The 24556-nt window shown below is 46.3% G+C and overlaps 1 protein-coding gene across 1 annotated transcript in view; it reads left to right on the top strand.

Annotated features, from left to right (window-relative positions):
* The first annotated feature begins 8536 nt into the window (after window positions 1-8536).
* The window catches only part of KCND3 (potassium voltage-gated channel, Shal-related subfamily, member 3), a 61926-nt gene continuing 45906 nt past the window's right edge, over window positions 8537-24556 (top strand). The window contains exon 1 of the mRNA XM_010150565.1: window positions 8537-8625. Within this exon, the coding sequence (XP_010148867.1) occupies window positions 8537-8625 (89 nt within the window). The remainder of the gene's footprint in view (window positions 8626-24556) is intronic.

Genomic DNA, 24556 nt, shown 5'->3' with positions numbered 1-24556 from the left:
GTAGACATGATGCCAGGAGGAATGTGACTGTGTGCTCTAGGGGTTGGTAGGAAAGCCAGGAATAACAGAGAGCAAGAAGAATCAGACAGACATTTACAAAATCCTAGACTTTATTCAATGAATTATTTAAAGTCTATTTCTGATCTGGCACAGGAGGTCACTTGATCTCCAGAAGGGAGCAACAGGAGCCCCATCACTTCTGCCACTCAGCACTCGAATGAACAAAGTGATGGGAAATACACGGCACAGAACCATCATCCTGTGGCTCCAGGGAAAGGACTATTGGACCGTAGTGGGCTTCCCCTCTGTCTAGTATTCCTGTCTGGTTTGTAGCCCTGGGAGCTGACAGCCTGAAGTGGCTTCGCTGAGTAAATACCGACACTGCCATACCCGTCAGTACGCCTGGACCAAAGCTGCAGTCAGCTGCTGCGTGTCTGACAGCTCAGGTACCATCACAAAAGCAGCGAGCGGGATGAGGCCTTTCGGACTTACCAGACGATAGCATTAAATTGTAATAACCTATTCTTGAAAGACTCAGTTTAGTGTGACTCCACCAAATACCAAAGAGGAAGGCTGGATGCCATCCAACAAAGCCTCTGAGCAGCCAGGCAGGCTCAGGAGCTTACCCCCAGGCTGGTGCCTGAAGCATATGAACACTGTGACAGAGAAACTTTGTCTTTATTAGAGTCCTGTCTAAAAGTTAGGAAAAAGGATAGAAATATGAGCTGAGAGTGATGAACTAAATCACACGAAGGTTAATGACTTTAATGATCTAGCCGAGGTCTCACACAGCATACTGCCGCAGCAGTTTGGAAACACTTGTGTCCCAACCCAGTTCTACAGTCCTAAGATCATCCTTCCTACTTAGCTTCAGAGAATGGCAGACACATCTCCCCACACACACCCTGAGAGCTTCTGCAGACCGGACATTCCTTATTCCCAGGATCCAAGGGATGGAAAGTGTATCTTAGGACCAAGGTTAATATTAACAGCGTAGTTTTCCAGGTCCACTGCCTGAGGAGATGCTGAAGCCACTCTTGAAGGCCCTTTATTCCCCCACCTTTCTTGGAGTCATGGAGGTGTCTATTCATTCTCTTTCCAGACTCTCTGTGGCTCCCTGTCCTACAAACATCCTTGACAACAAGCGGCATGGTCAGAGAGGAATCTAAAACCGTACGCTCCGTTTACCTTGTTCAGCACATTCGCAGTGTCTGGGCTTGCCCATAAATAACCATACTGCTAAAGGTGAACGTGAACAACCTGAGATGTGTAGACACAGAGAGAATGAGTTCTGGGCAAAGCCGAGATGCACAGCCTCTCTCCCTCCTATTCAGCTGCAGCAATTTCACAGCTCTGGGAAGGAGGGGAAAAAAGCTTCAAGCATGAGATTATTACATTCTGTACATTACACCCTGATAGAAGCTAAAAATAGACTCTGATGGTTGCTAAGTGCGTTTCAAATGGCTTTCCTTAGAGGTAAAAATGGGATTTTATTTGAAAAAGCTGAAGGTGGGATTTGTAACATCTTGGGGAAGAGCTGAACAGAAAATCGCCGGTTGTTGGGATAGAAGAATCGGGGAGTTTGCTATTCGTTTTCTTCTCAGGAGAGAAGGCGAGGGGTATTCACTGAGACACTATTTAGGGCTTCCCTAGTGCGCTGCGTGAAGAATACACACACAAGCTCACACACTTCTCGTCCCCTTCCTTGACACAAACCACACCGTTCGTACAGGTCCTACCACCCCGCGGGGCACATCTCCCTGCAGACAGCAGAGGAAAGTAAAAACTCCCTTCCTCGCTGCGGGAGGTTTCACAGGGTGAGGGAAGCATGGAGCCCCGTGTGAGCCCATTTCCCTGCTTCCCAGGGTGTGCCTGGCAGGGCGTTGGGACATTGGGACAGGAAAACCGTCAGCCTTAGCCCAATACCGAGGGTGAGAGCTCTGGTGAGCCCGAACCCAGCGCCCTACTGCCAGGCAACCAACATGCCAAGCACTGAGGATGTTACCGGCTTTCCAGATTCCACACAGGCTAATTGTGCTTTCTGTCTAACCGTCTGGCACGGCAGGCTTCGCGTCGAAGAGCGTGGGTACAACACAGCCACGCAGGTCGCTGTGGTTGGGACAGGGTGTTAGGGGTGAAGCCTCTTTGCCTTTCTTCACAGGTCTGAAATGCTGAAGGGTAGGGACTGACTGCCGTCCTCATTAAAAGCACTGTGGTTATCATTTTGTAATTAAGAAAATGATCTGTTATAATAAAGATTTATCACTGTAATTGAAAGACATCTTATGTCAGAACAATTTTTGAGATAGACTCCAGGTATTAGGAGAGCCATTTCCTGCCGTAGTAACGGCTGTAGCACTTGGCAACTTGGTAACGTACCCACTCGCAGCACACAGTCTCGAGATAATTAGAATTATGGCCATGGAAATAGCATGAATCCACTGTTCAAGATGTTTAGGTGCTGTTAAGGCTTATGCAGAAACAGTCGCAGGCAGACTGGGTGGGGAGGATGGGAACCAGCAGCTCGAGCAGCGTGGCTCACTTGGATGCATCAGGCTTTCTCTGTGACCTCGCAGCTCTCCCGAAGTGAGAATCACTATCCGGGGGAACGTTAAGTGTTGGAGAGGAGAGAAATAATGGTTGAAAGAGAGCAGGTGTTAAATTAATGGATACTTACGCATTGATGGGGAAAGCGTATATATTGAGAGGAAAAGAAAAGAGAAGCTTCATTTATTTTCCTGTATTACTTTTTCCTTACAAACTCACCGTGCCCTTATCAAGGCAACATGACAAAAAAAAAAAAAAAAAGCATAATTATGGCTAAGAAAGAAAAGCTATTTTTAATCAATTCTGTCAAGGGAGATAAATTTATATGTATTTTTTGCATGCGCTGTGAAGCCCAAGGTCTGGGCTGCGTGCATCTGTGGACCTGGACCCACTCTGACCGCTCAGCGCGGTTTCTCTGTTCCACCTCTCAAATGATGCCGACTTCCCGAGAGTTGGTACTCAGAGGCATCTGTGGCTAATGGACAGTATCGCTCCAGTGCTGCATGTTATGGGAAAGCCATGCGTATGCAAACACACAGCACAAAATTTAGGGAGATAGCTGGGTATGCAAACGGGGACTGGCTGGGGGGGGGTCGGTTCTTCATTAGCTCTGCTTGTTGTAACAATCAGAGATGGACCTGGAGGGTGCATGAGGGAGGCTGACAGGTTTTTTTTCTGTTTGGGAACTTGCCCTGTGCCCACCATCAGAGAATTATAGAGTATTCCCGTTCCCAACATGCTCACCATGATATCAGTTAAATCACCGTCCTTTGGACCCAGAATAGAATGGAAAAAAGATAGAGAAAAATCTATTTCAACAAAATGAATTTGCCTCTAAAACTTCCATTATCAGATCAGATTTATAAAAGAAAAGCAGGCAATTAAACCTCACAAACAAAATCACTGAGGTTAAGGATCTGCATTAGTATGACAAACCCCAGGAAATTACAAACTTCTGCCTGACAATTTATCCCCAACCACCTCTGTACAAAGGCCTCAAAACACTGTTAATGACCCACTTTGCCAGCAACTTCCTTAACTTTAGCACAGTTTTCTCCTTTCACTGCAGAATTTGGGACATTTTTTATCAAGGACTAGGTAGCTGTTAGTCAGGATGAAGGTTACGGAGTTTACAGGGAAAGCAAGGCCGTTTTCCTGATGCACTGGCTCTAGCCCACTGCCAGCCTTCGCTGTGCTCACAAGGCACAATGAAATCCTCATTACAGCAGAGCCCAGGTAGCGTGAGCCATACCTGCTTTTATTTATTTATTTTAAATGAAAACCACCCTGGCTTTCCACTCCTGATGGAATTCTGCATTCCCTATGCAAGCCAGCGCATGATAAAACAGCGGAATGTTCACCAGTGTCAAACAGGATTTCAGCAATAAGCTGCGGTGCAATGTGAAATATTGGAACAATTATTCCTTGTGATCGGGATGTTAATCTTCCTTTTTCAAATAAAATCCAAGGTTATCATCAGTCTGAACTAGCAGTTTCTCCGAAAAACCTTCAAAACATTATTTTGAATTATAAAATCCATATTTTGGGACTCCCTGGGTTTACTGTGATCAAAAAAATCACTGACATAGTTCAACTCAGCCTCCCATTTTCACTCCGTGCAGCTTTTTGGCTTAACAAAATCTAAATTTGGGTGTGTTTAAGGATAGCCTAACTAACACACATATATATATTCGTGTGTATACCAATATAGGCACACTGACAGATATACAAGCTTGATCTCAAAATGCAATGGAAAACATTCCCAGCTCTAGCTACCCTGCACTGCAGATACATGAGAGACAACGAAAAGTCTCCTGCGTGTGCCCAAAGCAGCATTTAAAACAGACTCATGTCCAGAAACAAGTACAGATGAAGGATATTTTTACTGATAATGCCCTGTGTATCTGGAATTAAAAGTCTGGATAATTTGATGAATTATTAACATGCCCACGTAAATGTAATCACATCTTATGACTCGAGTGTACAGGGATCACCGCAGGGAAATACATAACGGAATGTTTCATTGTCCCTGAACTCTCAAGCACCGGTTCTGCCGAAGGCAGCGCGTGTCGGATGGGACGGACAGGGGATGGCTTCTGCCATGGCACAAGGTGGGATGCGGAGAAACAGAAGGAGAAACCAAGCGCGCCGCATTGGTTTTCCATACGGCAACTGTTTCCCAAGCCTGCGCAGAGGCCGTAAGACAGAAAATGACAGTCGTGTCACCACGCCTCAGACCCGCTCTGCTTCACGTGTCACATCGGCCCCTTGGTAAGCACCACCAGCCAGTCCCAAGAACCTCTGCTCCATCTGCTCCAACCTGCACCGACTTTATGTCATTAACTCAGGTCAACTGCTACAAACCCCCTGGGTAAACAGTTGATTTCTGGAGCCTTTTATGACCCATTGCACTCCACTTCAAATGTTTTGGCACAGAAACAGCATCAAAGAGCTAAACAGAACTTGTTACTTGCAATATCCCTTTAATCTTATAAACAGTGCGCAGCAGATACAGATCTCGGCAGGGCCGTAAGATTAATGTCCAGGGCCCAGCTCAGAAGGAAAACGATGCTGGGCAAGCAGCTCTGTGTAGCACAGCGTATTTCTCAAGGTGACATGACCCCACAGAAATATCTGTCGGTGCATGCTGCGCGTACTGAGAGCAGCGAGCACGTGAACACTGCTGCGTGCAGAAGAACCACGCTGATGGCATCACCCTGGAGATGCTTTTCTCCGAGCTTACCCTGCTGCAGGCCCCGGTGACTCTGTGGCACACCGCGGCGCCACGGAGGACTCATGCAGTGGTCAGCAAGGTTTGGTTTGTGTCGCCTGTTTTGGTAGGATAGAGCACAGGGTCTGTCCCCATCTCACAGACAGAAAATTGTGGAGGAGGAGAACTGAAGAGAACCCAAGAGAGGATTTCACATCTCTTGGCAGATCCCTGCATAAAGTGGCAAGATCCAGATTCCGGTTTCTTTCTCCATCGTGTTAGCAATTTGCAGCACCTGCCAGGCAAGGCAGAAAGGGAGCTGGAAGGAGATGAGATTTCACCAGCCCCCCCCAGTCCCAAAGCTGGCCGGTGACCCACACCTCCAGGGGCAAATCGAAACCTCTCCCGTGTGCTGGGGCCGGAGCAGGAGGGATCAGGCAACCCACCCTTGGCTGGTCTGGTACAGACCAAGCACCGAGTCAGGAGTGGGAGGCAGAGGCCTGAGCCCCAGCCCTGGCACAAGGACACCCGTGTGGTTTTATGTATTGCCCCCACCCAGCAGCTTTCTCAGCCACATGACACTGGTAACAACCAGCATTTTCTCACCTCAGGGACTATGAGACTAATGTGACTAATGTCTGAAAAGAGCTTTGAGGCAGCTGGATGGGAGCGCTGGCATTATGATTAATTCCATAGGCTCATGTGGATTATAATAAGCATGAAACTACACCATTGCACAGAGGACAGATGATATTATACTGCTGTTGTCTTTGTGGGGTTTTAGCCTTTCAGCATCAACCCATAACCAGCAAGAGAGGGCTACATATCACTTCTCTAGGATCCTCAACAGCTCTTCATGTCTTCCTAGGGAAGGGTACACAAGAGCTGACAGCAAACACTAGACAAACCGACAGTGCAAGTCACTACAAAGCCTGAGCGAGGCAAGAGCCTGAAATGCATTGAGAGTTCAGGGACAGAGGTGAAACCAGTATGGCCCCAACAGACTGGTTGGAGTGAGCCCAGAGGAGGCCATGGAGATGCTCTGAGGGCTGGAGCCCCTCTGCCATGGGGACAGGCTGGGAGAGGAGGGGGGTTCAGCCTGGAGAAGGGAAGGCTCCGGGGAGACCTTATAGCACCGTCCAGTACCTGAAGGGGCAGACAAGAAAGCTGGGCAGGGGAACTTTTTCCAAGGGCAGAGAGTGACAGGACAAGGGGTAACGGGTTTAAACAGAAAGAGGGAGATTGAGATGGGACATCTGGAAGGAATTCTTTCCGCGGAGGGTGGCGAGGCACTGGGACAGGTTGCTCAGAGAAGCTGTGGATGCCCCATCCCTGGAAGTGTCCAAGGCCAGGCTGAATGAGGCTTGGAGCAACCTGGTCTAGTGGAAGGTCTCCCTGCCCTTGGCAGGGGGGGGGGCTGGGTGGGGTTTAAGGTCCCTTCCCCCCCAAACCAGTCTGTGATCAGGGTGGACAGTGGGGCCGTAACGGCATTCACAGGGAAAGAACTCCTCTTGCTGGGATGAGAAGTGTGCCACGGTGGGAGCACCTCCCACCCATGGCAGCTTGCCTGCGCTCAGCCCAGTTCCAGCTCCTGCTCCTGGGGTCAGGAGTCTCCACTAGCTTCTGTCAGTGATGGAGTGGAAGCCCTTCCCTCCGCGAGCCAACACTCCTGCTCAGACAACCTCTCGTGTCTCCCAACTCAGCCACACCACGAGGCATCTTACAGGCAGGAAGGGTGAGCACCAGGGAACACAGGAAAGTAATTTTCTGCTCCACCCTTGGCAGAGGGGAAGATACGAACTTGCCCAAGGTCACGCACCAAGTAATTAGAGCTTCAAATAAAATGCAAGAAACATGGGTACCAATCTCACTTTCCAGTCACCGTCAGGGCCGCCTCTTGCGAGAAGCACTTGAGGGCATCGTGGCACATCAAAGCAGTATCACAGCACACATTGTGTCTTAGTTAATGCAGGCTTTGGCAAAAAAGATATTAGAACGGGCTGTTTCAGTAGGAGAGGGATCTCCAGTACTTGTGAAACCTTTCCTTGAAAATAATACGTTATGCTAAGCTGTCAGCTTCCCTTCGTCACTGAGCAAAATGCATCGCTTTTCCTCACATCTAACACGCTTTGTGGAAGGATGCGATAAGTGCAGATTTTCACCTAGGAGTTTGGGGGGATTTTTAATTAAAAGAAGGTTACATGTGATTATTTTCTTATGCAATCTTGATTAGCTCTCTGGCTGAGGAACAGTTTGTCTATAACCACCCCTGTGGTCCCAGGTACCACTCCCTGTGTGTGTGCCCTTCACGGCAAAATCAAAGTGCAGCGATCATAAAGATGAGAAGATTATGAACACACACACACAAAATACAGTGTTTACAACATCCACCAGTAATCCCACACTCCTGCCTGGCTACAGACGCAGTGAGATGTAGCCAGAACACACATCCTCATCACAATTACTTCCCGGGAAGGACAGAGATATGGTACACCTCGCAAGGGAGGTGCAACAGAGCTTTAAATAACCACTTACAAACTTGCCTTCCAAAGAAAATCGCAAGCCAGTGAACGCCAAGAAATCCCAGGCTGAGACTGATAAAATAGGACTGCCTTCTGCATTTGTGCAAAAGGAATTAAGGAATCATGTGAAAGTTTTTGGCACAGCAACCAGGAGGAGAGGGAATTCTCACTTCTGCTTTTACTGAGAACGTCTGCTTCCCAAGGAAGAGCTGTGGTTTGGTCCATGCGTGATGTGATTAGGGTCGAAGGAATCGCACCCAATTGCAGTGGAGGGGGGAATTAACACAGTATTTTTAAAGATTTCACCTCAAGTCCTGTATGAAGCCCATTTTTCCTGCTGGGTTTGAGCAAGGCTGGAATTAGCAGGACGTCAGGGTTCAAATCAGGTATCCGCAGACTGGTAAGAGGTTTCACCTCTCTTTGGCCAGTTAATTTAAAACAGGATTAATAATTCCTGCATGATTAGGATTTTATGAAGCTTAATTAATTAAAGGTCATAAAATGCAATGAGACCCGTGTATGACAGATACCAGATAAATCCAGACTATTAGTATGTAAGTCACGCTGTGTTGGAGACGCATAAGCAGCTCTGCAGAATGACTCCCAAACGAAGCCAAAACGCACTCCCCCTCGCCCACCGCCCCAGGGCTGCAGTGGGGTGCTGGGCTGGGGCTCAGCCAGGAGCAGAGAACGCCCAGGAAATCTAGAGGGGAGAACAGAAAACCCACAAAGGCAGAAGGGTGGATTCACAACAGGCATGGGTGCAAAACGCCCGGTGACCGGGCTGAATCCCGAGGACTCATTCCGCACCCCGCCGTACGATCCGTACCGGCGCGCTAAGCGTGGGTATGTCCTTGCGGGTGTGGGCGGGATGTTTGGGCACAAAGAGCTGTGCATATCCAGGCCCGACTGTACACATGTAGCATTCAATTCAAATGAGCTCACTGTTCTCCAGGACCTTTAATTACTAAAAATGCAGCAAATCCCCTTAAATATGCCAAATTGGGGTGGGCAGAAGGGGCTTGTTGAGGATTGAAGTAGGATAAAGAGAATAAAATGCAAATCTCCCTGCAGTTTATACTTATGACTAATACCTATCACAACAGATTCATTTGGAAACACGCCTGTGACGTTAAACTTGTCAATCCCCCCCACCTCTCAAAGCCTCTGCTCTGTGCCATGCCTGTGCCAGCTTCTCCAGGCCCATGCAGCAGTTGCTGGGAAAAGGCTGCATCTCCCCAGCGTTGGATCTTGCTGCTAGGAGTCAGTGCTTGAGGAGCGGTATCCGCAGCCAGACACCAGTTTTCCGTGTACGCGTTGATGGCATCCTAGGAAACAGAAATCCAAGCCACCCTGGGTTTGTGAGTACAGTGGGGGCAAACACCGGAGGCAGGTTAGAGCTTGGCCAGGGCTATGCAAGACACCCAAGTTAAATTAAGCTCCACTGGGGAGAAATTCCAACGACCTAAGGAAAGGTTCTGCCCTGAGCGAACAGCCAGGAGACCCTTCTCCCACTCCGGGAGCTGCATTGTGAATGCCTCTCCTGGGGTCACAGAAGCAGGTGGGAGCGCAGGAGGCAGACAGCAGAGCCAGGGGATGAGAGTCTGTCCTTCCTTCTCTAAGGATCCAGCCCACAGTTTCCAGCAGCTTTGAGAGCTGCAAGCCTATGGATTTTTCCCTGAGAATTAGAACCCCGAATCCATTATGTACCACCACCGGCCATCCTGCAAGGTGACGGATACGTGACAGCTCTGCCTCCATCTCCACAGAGGAGCTCTGACTCTGGCTCCAGCTCCGCCTGCTTCCTATTTAAAGAAGCTTGTTGGTTGGGAAAGGCTCCAAACCTCTTAACAGACTACTGTCTCAGTGAAATTATCAGGAAGGATAAAAGTGCAGTTTATAACTACAGAGAAAAACCTGGCCTGCATGAGAATAAAGCCATGCCAAATCCATATATGTCTGGCTTCGCTCTGTGAGGCCAGGTAGCGATGGTCACTTAGGCATCCTGCTTCGCTAAGAACCCCGTACAAAAAAGCTTATATCCTGTGAATCTATATAAATACATTAGACAGAGAATGAAAACCGCATTGAGATTAGATTTCCATCTCTTAACATCTACGTACACGACAGATGGGATTAGTAAATGAACAGACCACTGAAGGAAGGAGGGAGGATTAACAATGGAAAATAAAAAAGGTTGATAATCAGCGGCAGCTCTTTGGAAAAGAGACTTAGGACAAATGGCACAAGCGGCTTCAATTTATTTACTTTGGCAAATGAGAGATGCAGAATATGAAAATGAAAGAACAATCTTCCTTTAATCTGCGGGGAAAGCAGGGGCTGGGTACAGCCCGCAGAGGACATCATAGCCGCTAACGAGGAGAGAGTTCTCCGGGTACATGCTCTGACAACTCTAATCATCCCCTGGCCTGGGAAGCTTAGAATCCAATTTCAGCTCCAGCTATTATTGCAGAAGTTTTAATCTCCATTCTTATGCAAACAATTTGAGGGAATGATGGATACATAAATAAACGAACAAATTAATAACGACGAGAACCACGCACTGACGCAAAGAAACTATTTCTCATTGAGATGAGCATCACATGCTGGTGTGAGTTTGTGAATGACAGTTGGTATGAAGATGAACATGACAGGCGGAGGTTTTTCTCTTGGCTTTAGACCAAGTCCCAGTTTTGTACACCAGACACAGCAACAGGGAAGCAGTGACTGCTGTAACAGTGAGCACAACTGCTCTTCGTTTATGTGCAGACAAAGGAGGTCTGACCTGTGAAGTCAAAGTCTACTAGCGAGATAAATAAGCTGGCAGTGTTAGATTCTACTAGACCCAGACAACATAATATAAAACCACAGTGACTTTTCAAAAGTCCACCTAAACATCTGTCTGGGCTCCAGCACTGACCTACAACAGATGTTTATAGACGTTTGGGGTTTTTTTAAGTACACATTTATAAGTTTGTAGATCCTTCAACTCCAGCAGCAAAAGTATTAGTAGACACAGCACAACAAAGTACTTTATACCGCCCATCATCTATACATCACTGGTTGCTTCAGTGAAGCAAACGCAGTTTGGATTCACACCAGTCTCAGTACTTCTGGGAAGACTTTGAGGGCAGGAAAGAACTTCCCACCACACCTCCTGCCCTGGAGGCACTGGCTGAGGAGGACAAGGAGGCACAAGTCCACCTCTACTCCAAAGCCACTGAGAGAGTGACTAAGCTCCAGTGTCCGTATTCAGGCTCCCATCTCCTAATCTTGTGTCCTACACATCTGGCTGCCCACTTGGTCCTCAGTTATGAAGTTTCATCAGAAAAAAACCCCACAATTGGCACAATTCCATTTTCACCAAAACACCGTGGTTTTGCTTTTCCAAAGGAGGAGTCAAACTGTACTGTCCCCTCTGCCTAGTGCTGCGCTTTGCACTGACCCGAGCCAGAGACATTCTGCCCTCGGGCTCCCGAAAACACACCCACTTTATCCTGAGAGAGTAAGCAAGAGCCCTGCGCCTGCGCTCCCTCAGCCAAGATGAGAAACATCCAAGAATGAGAAGTTTTCATCAAAACATCAGTGGTTCAACACAGCGCAGGAAGCTGAGAAAAAGAACCACCACCACCCCCCCAACCTCCAGCAGAGCTTCTTTGTTTATGGTGTATCCTCTGGATATACTGATCCAAATCCTGCCAGAAGGAGATCCATTGTTACCGTTTTCCACTGCTCCCAACATGCCCACTAACTGGTTCCTTTTGGAACAACCCCCCTCGAAGTGCCATAAAACTGATAAAACAGAGACTGCCCTGTGCGACAACAGCTCCGTCCAAGCCGTGGCTGGGGTGCGGGGCTTGTTTTGCACAGCCACATGGAAGATGCTTCCAGGCTGTAAAACGAGTACCTTTCCCTTACACTAAATCATTTCACTAGCTCCAAAAGGAAATTAAAGATTATTTTATGCAATCAGCTTTTAGCCCATTTACAACTTTCTGCATTAATATTAAGATATACACTCCACTTTTTTCCAGACTGTAAAAAAACACATGAATTAAAGATATCTAAAGGTTATTTAAGACTTGTGCCCTCTGAACAGCTCCCCGAGAAGGTGAACCATTAGGTCTTGGCCTCTCATTTGGATCCAGCTCTAGAACACATTTGCTGCTTGTTAGTAGATTAACAGATGAGACAGAGGGGAGTTAAACATAGCCAAGGTGTGAAATATAATTACAGGCTGCTGCGTCGGGCTGGGAATGAAAGAAGCCAGTGTTAAGTGTCTGCTCTAAGAGGAGATATGTGTCTTCACTGGGAGAAGAACAAGGCATAGCTGAGCCTGTTGGTGTCTTAAACAGTAGACCCGAATCTCATTCTCTGTCTCCAAGTGTTCAGACTGACTGCACTCAGGTACACTTTACAGTTCTCACTGAGAAAACCGTTTATGTTTTTATCAAGTCAACGAATGGACACACACAGTGGCTCTGCTTGGAAAGGACCAACATTCTCCCACATTTGTGCAAATGAAAGTCAGCCAGTCTGACTTGAAAAACAACAAAACCTCTCCAATTCACAATCCAAGGAGAAGCAACATTCCCCCACCTCTCCAAAATAAGCTACATGAAACAAAGACTATATTAGTCTGAAGCTTTGAAACTTCAGAACAGTGATTAGCCAGAGGAGAGGGTGCTGCCCGTCACTGTCATAGAATGGGTTGGAGGGACCTTAAAGCCCACCCAGTCCCACCCCCTGCCATGGGCAGGGACACCTTCCACTAGACCAGGTTGCTCCAAGCCTCATCCAGCCTGGCCTTGGACACTCCCAGGGATGGGGCATCCACAGCTTCTCTGGGCAACCTGTCCCAGGGCCTCCCCACCCTCTGCGGGAAGAATTCCTTCCTGATGTCCCATCTCAACCTCCCTCTTTCTGTTTAAACCCATTACCCCTTGTCCTGTCACTCCCTGCCCTTGGAAAAAGTCCCCTCCAGCTTCCTTGTAGTCCCTCCCAGGCACTGGAAGGCAGCAATAAGGTCTCCCCGGAGCCTTCTCTTCTCTTCTCTGTCCACACTCAGGAATGGGCCAGTGGGATTTTCTTGGCCACCATGGAAAGAGCCTTTAGTTTGAAACTAGCTCTGACTACCCTCAAGCCATAATCATAGAATCACAGGATGGTTTGGGTTGGAAGGGACCTTAAAGATCATCTAGTTCCAACCCCCCTGCCACGGGCAGGGACACTTACCACTAGACCAGGTTGCTCAAAACAGCCCTAGTGCTGCTCCTTCTTTCTCACCCCGTATTCACCTGTTGCCTTGTGCTGGGATTGTAAACTCTAGGAGGCAGCGGTTATAGCTTTGTTACAAGTGAAACCCAGGTGTCATCAAAGTCAGGGGTGATCTGTCACTTACAGGAGCTTTTCATCACGTGTGGTTTTGCACAGTGCCCATCACGCCAGAGCATCCAGGCTGCTCCTGCAAAGAGCGGTGAACGATGGAATATTACGTGCCCTAGCAGCTGTTATTATTTGGCTATATTATTTACTGATCGGATCAAGACTTTGCTGTTGTGAACCTTATGTGTGTTGATGTAAATTCACAGCCAGAATGTGAGACTATAGCAGAAAGTAATGTTTTATATCATTTTTTCATCAGTTTTAAGCCTTATGTAGTATGAATAACTATGTAAGTTGCAGGGCAATGGGACATTGTTCCCTCTGGAGTTGTATTTCTCTAGGCCACTCCTCTCGTTCCTCAGAGGCAAAGCTCTAACGTGGGAATTGCACAGCAAAGATCAGAACCAGAAGAAAATAAGATTTTTTTTTTCTTCTTGGCAGCCAAACCTCACCAGCATTCCAATGATGAGACAAACATTTCTGCCATGTAAGTGAGGTAGCTTAGCACTAGCAATTTCACCAGTCAGAGGTTATGACTTATGCATTTTTTTTGAGTTCATGACTGATTCTTTATGCATGCACAAGAGCTAATTGCATCCAAGAGAGTTCTGCGCCTGTTGGTCTGGAGGTGTTTTGCCATATGTTTGGTGTATACTTAATTAACACAGTGCAGCTGCACTGCTTTCCATCTGTATTATAGATTAGATTTCTATTACACATCTAGGCAGGAGTCCCACAATTCATATTTATTAAAATAATTACCCCAAGATTTAGATGGTTGGAAGCACTCAGTCAAGCAGCCCAGCATTACTCTGCACAAGGAATATTACTCAGCTATGAAGGGCTCGTGCTATTCAGTTTTGCTTAAGTGGCTGACATGCATGCAGTCAGAACATCAGGCTTGCAGACAGAGGTTAAAACAGAGCCTGCTGAGCATTTTTTCCAGGTACTGGTTCTGAAGAGATGAAGATCACTGAAGTGTGACTTGCTCTATATTCATATTCACCATCAGATTCAGATTTTTTTTTTTTTTTTAGCTTCCCGCAATCGTTTTCTCTAGGCACTGAAAATTTAATTTTAAAATTTGTTTTGTACAACGTGCTCATTGGTCTTTAGTACCTGTTTGTGAAGCACCTGCGGCTCAGAATTCGGATGCCTGTGCAAATGGTTACCGGCGTACATCTTGAGTAAGGATGCAAACTGCCCATGCGCGTTCTGGTCAAGGATACTTCCAGTAGCTTTTATCCTGCTGCATAAAACCAGCTTGCACACAAATACACCAAGGCCACAAGAACAGAACAAATCCAGAACACAAACACATGAATTCAATGTGACCTAATCACAGTGTTTAGGTCCAGGATCTAATTCCAACCTCAAATACCTTTCAGGAGCCTGGCGTATGAGGACCCAGAGCGGTGGTTAGGGTTTGATAAGAAGAGGACATTTAGCATTTTATGTGGAGGTCGTTGGCTTGTCCAACTCTGAACTAAGCAGTCTGACTAATTAAAGTCTAAATCTATGCAATTACAGACAGCAACGCATGGCTGAGAAATAATCAAATTTACTTTTCTTATCCATTCATAAAGTCTTCGATATAACTTCGTAAGCTGGTTAAGAGCTGCACGTAGGAAAGTGAAGATTTCCAATTGCCTGGAGAGCACAAAGGGCTCAGCACAGCAGCTGAGGCTGCTCTCACCCTACACTTACATACTGCGTGCCTCTACGGGGCTGCTGATCCCATGCCAGGCAATGGCTATGGTCTGCTAGAAGCAGAACAGAGACCGACCATCACTTCAGATAGGCTGATAAATAGATATCGCCCGGCACCTCACAAGTATTTTGGCAAAAGGCACTGATGTGGAAGACTGTATGAGTTAAGTTGCCCAATGAAGTCGATTGGTACGTATTGACGCTTTCCAGTAAGCTGGATTTTTAGGTCTCTTAATTTTGGGGTCCAAAAGTAACCTGTACCCACTCAATATAGCTTTTGCACACAGAAAAGGTAAATCGTAAAGCAATCCATGTGTGAAAAGTGTGTATATATAGAACAGGAGCAGTTTCACAGGTCCTGCAGCAAGCTGTGCTGCTGGAGTCCAGAGCCTGACAAGGATTTCCATAATGAGCGGAATAACAGAGCAAGGTAGTGGGCATTTTAATGGTATGACTTACGGTATCTGCTGTAAATGTGGGTGTTCTGCCATGAGCCAGCGTATTGTTTCCCCAACAAAGAACAGGCAGCAGAAAATGACTGTTTCCAGTTTTCTTGTGCACTGTGCTAGATGCCATAGCACTACTAAAAAAATGCCAAGATGTCGAGGTCTCCAAATGTTATAGCATGCCCCCGATGGGGAAGGTGTTGACGTGTCTAGACAGTATTCAAACCAGATCAGTAACATCCAGATCTTCCAGTGCTCAGAACAGATAACCAAGGTGTGTGGCTTGAGATACTTCTTGTGCAGCTCTACCTGCCTGGGAGCTGTGGGGCACAGCGCAGCCAGGGTCTCAAAGCTGGGGGTACAGAGCAGCCAGGGTCCCGAGCTGGGGGCCCGGCTCAGCACAGGAGCTGTGGCATTCCTTTGTTGCTTGTTTAAAGCAGGAGTGGCCATCTGGGGGGAAGCAAACCGATATACCACTCGAAAACCAGATGATATTTTGGAACAAAAGTTAACAGGACTGTAAATCTAGGAGATGGGGGGAATTATTGGGTCACTCTGAATTGGCCGCTTCCACAGCCCTTCTGTTAGGCTTATTAGCATAGAAATTTCTGACTTTCCAGCTGAGGAATTTTGCCTATTTTATGTTTAGATTTGAATTATAATAGACCTGCTATAACTGGAGGGCAGAGATAGGGAGAGGCCTCAGAAATATGCTTAAACAGCTCGTTGCTTCCTTTCTTAGGGATTTTTTCCTGCTTTATGGAGACTGTTGTTTGAAAACAACAGCAAGAGCAACAACAGTATTATTAAATATTAAATAGAAATTCCAGGAGAGGATGCAAGAGAAGGAACATGGCAGATTTTGCTTGAGAAGTTAAATGCAGTTTCATTGATCCATCTAGCAGCCACAGCTCAGGGCTGCTTTGTGCATTTGAGCTTTACAAAAATCTCCAAATCCTCTGGAGCAGGCTTAAGGGACTTTATCCATGTGTCAAATCCCCAAACTGAAGCAACATACTGATAGGCCTCAGCTGCAACAGTTATCCTAACCAGCATGGAAGGTGGTTACTGTCACCACAGAGGGGAAAAACAGACTTTCTAAGAACAGCTTAAAAGTCTTCCTCTCGCTTCGCGCGCCCTTCTCCGCTCTCCGTAAGGACATCAGCCGCAGCCAGCATCCGAAGCATCGCCATCTTTGGCTACACCAGGACTACTGCTCTCTAGGCAAGGTGGGCAAAGGCCCCCCAAACCAGCACACTCCACCGTCACGGGCAGGGCGCACGAACCCAGGCCGAGCACTGGAAACGGAAGCGCGTGCCAGCGCGGCATCCCATCCCACGCGCCAGCAGCCAGAGCGTTCCCAATCTCCCCGTCGCTGTGACTCTTGGTTTCACCCAAGGCCACGTACTTCAGCGTAGGTCAGCAGCAGTCAGCGGAGGACGGGGAGGGCAGTGTGCCAAAGCAACCCCAGGGATTTAGGGTGCAAAGCGTAGCCCTCCCCTCTGGCGCAAGCCCCCAGTGCCCTACGCACAAGCAACAAGCGTACAGGGGTTTACACCTGCCTTCCCCCCATAACTTTCCATTTTAATTACCACTGCAATCTTCAGCCAAAGCAGTGCTTGTGACGCTGTGCATTAACCAAAGCACCAGAATCACATCTTAGTAGAAAACTATTTTGCAAATGAACCTAATCCTTTTAAGACTTTCAGCACATGAACACACATTTTCTTGCTGGCTGATGGTTCATTTTTATACCTGAGTTCTCACTCAGAATCATGGTAGGAAATTTCATGCTGCACAAAGCTGCTTATCAGCATCAAAAGAAATGAGTTAAGATGGTTGGGAGAGGAAAAAAGGAAGTATTTTTGAAATAACACTTATGTTCCACTCCAAGGACATGGACGGTGGGTTTGCTTTTCAACTTCAGGAGAAACTGTTCCCCCTCTTCTTGTCCCTTTGAAGTACACCCAACTCTGAGAAGCCACGTAGGCTGTTTGTACATAAAGTTTCCCTGTCAGTTCTTTATAGCACTGTAATCACCAGCTCTCCATCCTACAGCAGCCTCAGCAAAGGAACATTAATAAACATTAAAGAGGAGCGTAAGCTCGGCATCTTTCTAATTAAGAGTGGAACAGCCTGCCAGACGAGGTCAGTCCCCAGATGGGGTTGAAGGGCAGGGTAAGCACGAGAGAATAAATTCAACGTAAAGGTCATCTATATGGATTAAATGATCTGAGCAGTCATTTCCAGTGCCATCTTCTGCAATTAATATTTAATTAAAAATAGAAACACTATAAAGTTTAGCTTTTAACCAGCAAAATTATTTCATGTCCCATAAAACCTTTAAATACAAGATCACGCATTCTTTCGCTCCCCTACACAAAGTAGGCTTCTGTAGTTGTAAGTAACCTAATAGAGCTGAGCAACCCAAGAAAGGGCATTTCAAGGGCAGCCAGCCCCAGCACCTTAAAAAACACTTGAAACCTGTATCTAGTGACCAGAGATGGCATTTAACAGCTGAGGGGTGAGCGGGTTCTTTCTTCTATTCATTCAATTGAGAATTAAATGCAATTTCTAATCAAACCTTCATCCAAATACATAACGAACTTAAAGAACCAGACCACCCCAGGGTCATCAGCAATGCCATGTTTCAGAGCAGGTGGTGATGGAGAAAAGGCACTTGAGGACGATTCAAGTGCAACCTGCTGGTCTCACAAAGCGTTGCCTCGTGCTAGACCCATCACGGCCGTCGCCGTGTGCCGCAGAGCCAAGCCAAGCCCGTCCTGACCCCGCTGCTCTCGGCTCCTCTCCTCCAGGGAACCTGTTACAGTTCAGAACCAGCAGTTCCTAAAGAACTAATAGTAGCTTTTCACTTTTCTTTGCATATCTCCCTGGACATCTCCTAAAAGTGCCTCCAGCATTTGTTTAGTGCGATCTGTAATGTCTCCTATGACTTTGCTGCCCAAGAACTAGGCCACCAAGCAAGTCACCAGAGGAATATTTGTTCTTCAGCGCTCGAGTCCTTTGTAACCTATTTCCAAGTTTTTAACCTACACCATCAGACAGAAGGTGGAAAAGGAGGTTCAGACTCATTGTACGAATTCTTATGTCTAGAAAATGCAACAAAAAGTCAGCTTGCTGCTCCAGTGTGTGGGTCCTTTCACTGGCCAGAAGTCTGGGAGATTTAGGTCTGGTTCCCAACTCTGTCACCGATTTCCTGCTTGACTTTCAGGCAGGCGCACACTCCCCAGCTTTCAGTTCCCTGGGCGTGGAGATAATACTAACTAATTTTCATACGAGCCAGAGATATTTTTCACAGCGGTCTAAAAATTAGAAGTAATCTAGTTCAAAGACTTGTTGTTGCTTCCCTCAAAGTCAACCGTAAAATTCCCTTCACTTCAACAGTGCAGGATCAGTGCTTTTTCTTTAAGGGCTTGATAGAGCTTCCTCTCCTTATTCTTAGAACTTGGGGTCTCACTGTTTATTTTTGCTTATTACAGGGACAAAACATAGCTTTGTCATTGTTTTCAAGGGTACCAGAGATGTAGGGCAAAATCATTATGTATCTGACTTTGGAAGCTGTTGGCCTTTCTCACTGGTTTTAAACAACATTCCTGGGAGGTGTGACCTTCTCCAACCAACTGTTCAGGTTTGCCCACATCTCTGCTCAAGGAAATCTCTCTGGAGAGCCTGGGACACTCTCTGCTGGTTATCTCCTCCCTTTGGAAAGCTGGTATGAAACCTATCTGAACTTGCAGGAGCAGCCTGGGTCATCCTCCATGGAAAGAGGCAGAATCCTCAACATTCACGGGAGCATTCATCCATCAGGAAATGAGAACAGGCAAGGAAAGGCAATCAGCTTTTCTGAGATGCTAATATGAAGGCGCAATTAATCTCTTCACCTCTTACACAACCCCTGTTGCATATATAAATTACATTAGCAGCCATATACACACCCACATATATAAAGTACTCTCCGATTTAAATGGCACTTCCAGCTTGGAAAGAAAGGGGAAGAGGTAAAACTGCTGAAGTTAAGCCAAAGACAACACATGCAACATCATTTCTCCCATGACCCACAAGGCCCAGGTATTATTCGCATTAGATTACTTATGCGTAAAAAAACCCTTTTGAAATCTTCTGAAGTATCAAATATTAGTTTCTGGTTTGCAAACAACTGCCTGGCGTGTCTCTTAAAATATGTCAGAGCTGTTAAATGCCTGTATCAATAATAAATGGGAAGGGCATGTACTAAGACTAAGGTCTCCCTGCATCAAGACATAGACAGCACTATGTTTTATTAATAACAACTTGAAAACCACAATGAAGTAGGGAAATAGCTCCTCGGCTGGGATTTTAAATCCCTAGTTCACAATAACCAAGCACAGTCCAGAGGGTAACAGTCCTAACTTTATCATACAGACCTTACCAGAACATTTGGACTTGTACCTATAGGTTTGAGAGTTGCAATTCTCTTTGGTAGCACAATCTTTTTCAGTCTCATGTATATATTGATTGATAGGCCTAGGACTGATGGCGGATCCAATGTTGCTGGGTCTAGCAGGGCAATAGGTCACCTGTAATCACTCTTTGTAATGACCCAGAGCACCTTGTAATGATGTGTCTTTCCAGACAAGAAAAACATCTCCTATATACTACATTATTCCAGTTTACTAACCCCTTAAAAACAGGAAAAGGGAAAAACACTATTTTGAAAAAGCTTTTCCATGTCTAGTTTTGTTCCTTTGCCTAGACTTTCTGTTTGTGCTCTGTGCAGCCTTAGGGTAGCTTTATACCTTGAAACCACTTCCATAGGTCCTCTCCTTCAGAATACAGTGTAGGCCCTACACAGAAAGCAGTATTCCAACAGGGCTGAGATCCCCTAAGTTTTGCTGGGGTATTTGCCACCTTAACTAAGTCATTGGCCTGACCAGGCGTGCCTGTTCCCAAGTTAGTATTCTACACACAGCTAAAACCTTCAGAACTGAAGAAGGGTTCTGCCTTTAAAACATAAACTATTCCATCGTATCTTTGGGGCAGCTGTAAAAAATCTTCCTCCGATTTCTGTGCAGGGTTAATTGTGCTAAGATTATGGGAAAACACTCCATCACGGATGTGCGTACACTGACTATTTCAGTAGAGTCTTGCGCATTCCTAAAAAAACATTTCTAAAGCCTTTTAGGTACAATAGGCAGTGACGGACGGAGCCCAATTTACATAAAATGACACAAGCACCAAGTTCTTTTCAACTAAGTCAAGGATTCAAAAATAGCACTATAAAATACTTTCAGCCTCAAGATGCGCGTGTGTTACAGTTGCGAAATCTCTGGCGACGGATTATGATTCTTCCTACTTCTGCACATCAAAAATTACTTGTCGGTATGCAGTTAGCACGCAACGCTTTGCAGATGGCTTTGAAGAACAATGAAGTTCTTAAAAACAAGAACTAGAGCATAATCAGTTAAAAAACTAGGACTTGGTTCTAACTTTTTTCATACTCCAGAATTCAAAAACTCCCTTACATATACCAGATCTGCAGCATAGCAGCTGAAAGAACAGATTTTACAGCTCCTTGATGTAAAAAAACCCTTCTTGCTCTCACGTAATAAGAGTTCCAGAAGGGTTCAGTTCCCGGTTAGGTGCCCAAATAATGCCCTGACATCCAGAGCACGGCCTGTATCGTGAGAACGCAACTGAAGAGCGGGCATCGCACGCCGCATTGCCTACGCCCGTGTCCATGGCAAACAAGGCAGTAAACAGCACTGTGCTTGGGGAGAAAATCCTTGGTCTGATGGAGCTGATGTCCCCACCAGCTGGTCACTTCTCCACCTACGACCATCTCAGGCACAGAAACCCTTTCTATGCAGTTGTTTATCCCAGTACTTACTTTGATTCCCATGAACCGCGTACGTAACAGCCGATGCCATAAGCACTCATGCTGCCTCGGGTGCTCCGCATCCCTCCTGCAGGGCCAGTAGCATCCCTGTCCCGAGTGCCTGTTCCCGTAACAAGAACACCACCTGTTCTCCGTGCTAAAGAACAGACACGCAACATGGTTTTACCGTGTCAGGATCCCGCACACACTCTTGCACATGCACAAACTTGAGTCACCATGTGGGCCAGGAGCAGGTTTCCCTTTAAAATACGAGTTCAAACACTTCAGTGAAGGTGTGGCATCTGCTTGGCACAGCACTGTGCTCGTCACAGCAGAGCTTCCTTCAGAGAGGAGATGCAGAGGTCTCAATTTTCTGTAATTAATATTTTAAATCTGGAGTAATTCAAGTGAATTTCACCAATGCCAAAGGAAAACAAATCCCATCTATGGATATGGCTTATAATCAGAAAGAGTATTTCACATGGGAAATTAAACTTTTGGAAAGGAAAAGCTGCTTGTAAAACCACATTTATATCAGATTGGAGCAAATTCCTCCTGAGGGCCAGCCTACAAGAGTTTTGAGGAGTGCCCTGCCATCCTGCATTGCACGCTCAAGTCTTGGCCCACAAGTTCATCTTCTCATTCCACGACCAAAATGCTGGAAAGCCACAGGGCGAGAACTGCAGCCGGCTGAGCTGCAGCGTGCTCACAGCCAGCCCTAACAGCCTCAGTACAAAACACCTTAAAGATGCGCTGCAGAGAAATACGGCTTATAAGAACAGTGAGGCCAAAACCTCTGAGCACAGCTCCAGGTCTGGTCTCTCTTCTTTTTAAACACTACCCTAAACACTACAAAACTCAGGAGGAAATAGCTTGCACATGCTTTGGACCTGGACCCCCAAGGGCCTCCATCCAGCTGGGCGTTGAGGTCAGCTGCTCCTCCGACTTCCACGGCCGCCGAGCCCAGCTCCCCACGCCCATGAGACCGTTGACGTGCTCCTCGTTTCACCCAGACGCGCTGGCGGGCGATGCCGAGCGTCTCTAGGATGGCTAAGGGCAGCCTTGGGCACGCGGAAGGACTTGTTGAAGAAAGAGCTGCCCCGGGGAGTCAGTGTGAGCAAACCTGCCTCCGATGAGCTTTTGTCACCTCAAGGCTTGCAGGATAAACGCATCTAACTGTACACATTTGTTTTGCATCTCAGCCAAACAGATGGCTCGGGAGAGCTGAGGGGATATTAAATTAAGCTAAGGTGAACCTTCTGGGAAAATTCAAGGGAACTTAATTGTATAGTATTAACTTTTACCTATTTTATCCCTTTTTATTTGTCGAATACTTATGAGCAAACTCCACATTTAATGAGGAAGAAAGCACTGATGAAAGGATATTTTAACATCTTTAATCTTTTTCCTGCTGGTGCTGCATATTTTCCCACTAGAATGCTTACAGGTGATGAGGTTACCCTGCAATTTTTTACTGATTACACCCCAGGCTAAATTAGATACAGGATATATATATGTATAAAAACTTCAAGATAAACACAAAATTTTAAACTCATCAAACAGAGCCCTAATCCCTCTGCAATTTGAAAGTGCCAATGTTATGTATCATGTGCAACGTATACAGCTCTGTTAATGAACAAAGAGAGAGGCACGCAGACCTTTGCATCCGATGGCGCTGATCACGTGACATGCCAGCTCTGTCTCTGCATCTGTGTGGGATAAACTGCGGTGCAGAGGTGCCATTTCCAGCAGGGCAAGTCAGCGCAGGACTAGGAATAGAATCACAGCTCTCCCTGACCCAGCTCTAACAGATAAAGTGATACTCTCCAGCAGGGAATTGCTCAGTCACCTTGAGCCATGTAGGACTTGAACAACTCTCTAGTTCGCAGTGTCTTGTGCAAGGGCTGAGCCTAATGACAAAGGAATCCACAGGAGGGGCCTCTTGATGGGAGATGGAGCCTTCGGCTCCAGACTTCTGGTTTAAATCTAAACTGTACTGATACAGACTAAGTTTACCCATGCCCAACAGGTAACTGGTCACATCACAGAATTCTGTATAGGGCCGTGACCAGATGGATCAGTGCAGCATCTTATATCAGCACCGACAAATATAGGTTCCTCTTATATAAGAAGGGCCATTCAGGTCATTGATTTTTAGGAAGACGTTCTCATTGATTTTCAATAGCAAATTCTGGTCTTAAATATTGTATTAAATGACATTTTGATATTATTAATGTCATCTACTGAATAATATGAATGCTTAATCAAAGTGTAAATAATGATTATGAAAATACATACTGGACACTGTGTAAGTGCAAAGAGCACAGTCCCTTATATAAAGAGCAAGAGAAAATACCAGGGATTAGAGGAAAGGAAATAATAGCACCTCGCTTTTAGACAAGGGTAACTGAGAAGAGAAAGCTTGCTCAGGCTGTCCAAGGCACATAAAGAGCGCAAAGTCACATCCCTTAGAGCCTCCGCCTACAGCCTTAACACCCTGCAGATGACATCTCTGTCTTCTGGACCAACAAACGTCCAGGCAAAAGGAAGCTTAAACTGGAGTGGTAGAAGGTACGGGAAGCTGGCCGTGGGTCAAAGCCCATGCCAGAAGTGACAAATGAAGGACAAACAGGGAAAGTTTATCAACCAAATAAAACTTAAAATAAAAGGATTTAGGAACGCGGTAATGATCTCACTGCTTACATCAAGCACAAGCTGTGCATATCTTCATATTGTATTTACTGTTATGAAAACGTAAACTGGATTACCAGGGCTTAGTGCTTAAGCAGGCTGTTTCATTAGGAAGGCAAGGAACTTGGGCTGTCCTGATATCACAGACGTGATTTAGCCAGGACAGAGAAAAGACGAGGACTGGGACATTTTCCTGTTCAAAGCATAACAATTATACTAAATGAATAAAATTGATATCACAAAACCTTACCAGCTCATGTTTATAAACCCAAACAAGGCTGGAGGTTCTGAATGGAGCAGCCTCATCCTTATAGGGATGTACATGAGCTCTGTGAAGTCACTGAAGAGTTTTAACATCATTTTCCCGAGGTAACACAAAAACCATCGTACTCTCGTTGAAGGGTGGGGAAGTTTTACTGCTGCTTTCAGGGGACAATGTTACTATGTGAGGTACAATTATTTAGTGTAACAAGGGGAATATGGCTGATTCTATGGGGAAAATTCTGGTTCCACTCGAACCTGCCCATTCGTTTCAACAGTGAAATCGTCGAACCTGCCCATTCGTTTCAACAGCGAAATCATTTCATTTTAAAAACCAGCAAGAGAAGTTCCCTCCCAACAGAACCGGGAGCAGCGGCATCTGGGAATGCACTGGCTGGGCACCGGCAGC

Source organism: Eurypyga helias, unplaced genomic scaffold (genome assembly GCF_000690775.1).
Source record: "Eurypyga helias isolate BGI_N326 unplaced genomic scaffold, ASM69077v1 scaffold12524, whole genome shotgun sequence".
NCBI classification, from domain to species: Eukaryota; Metazoa; Chordata; class Aves; order Eurypygiformes; family Eurypygidae; genus Eurypyga; species Eurypyga helias.
Note: the sequence above shows the minus strand (reverse complement) of the source record. Positions and strands in the feature narration are given on the sequence as shown.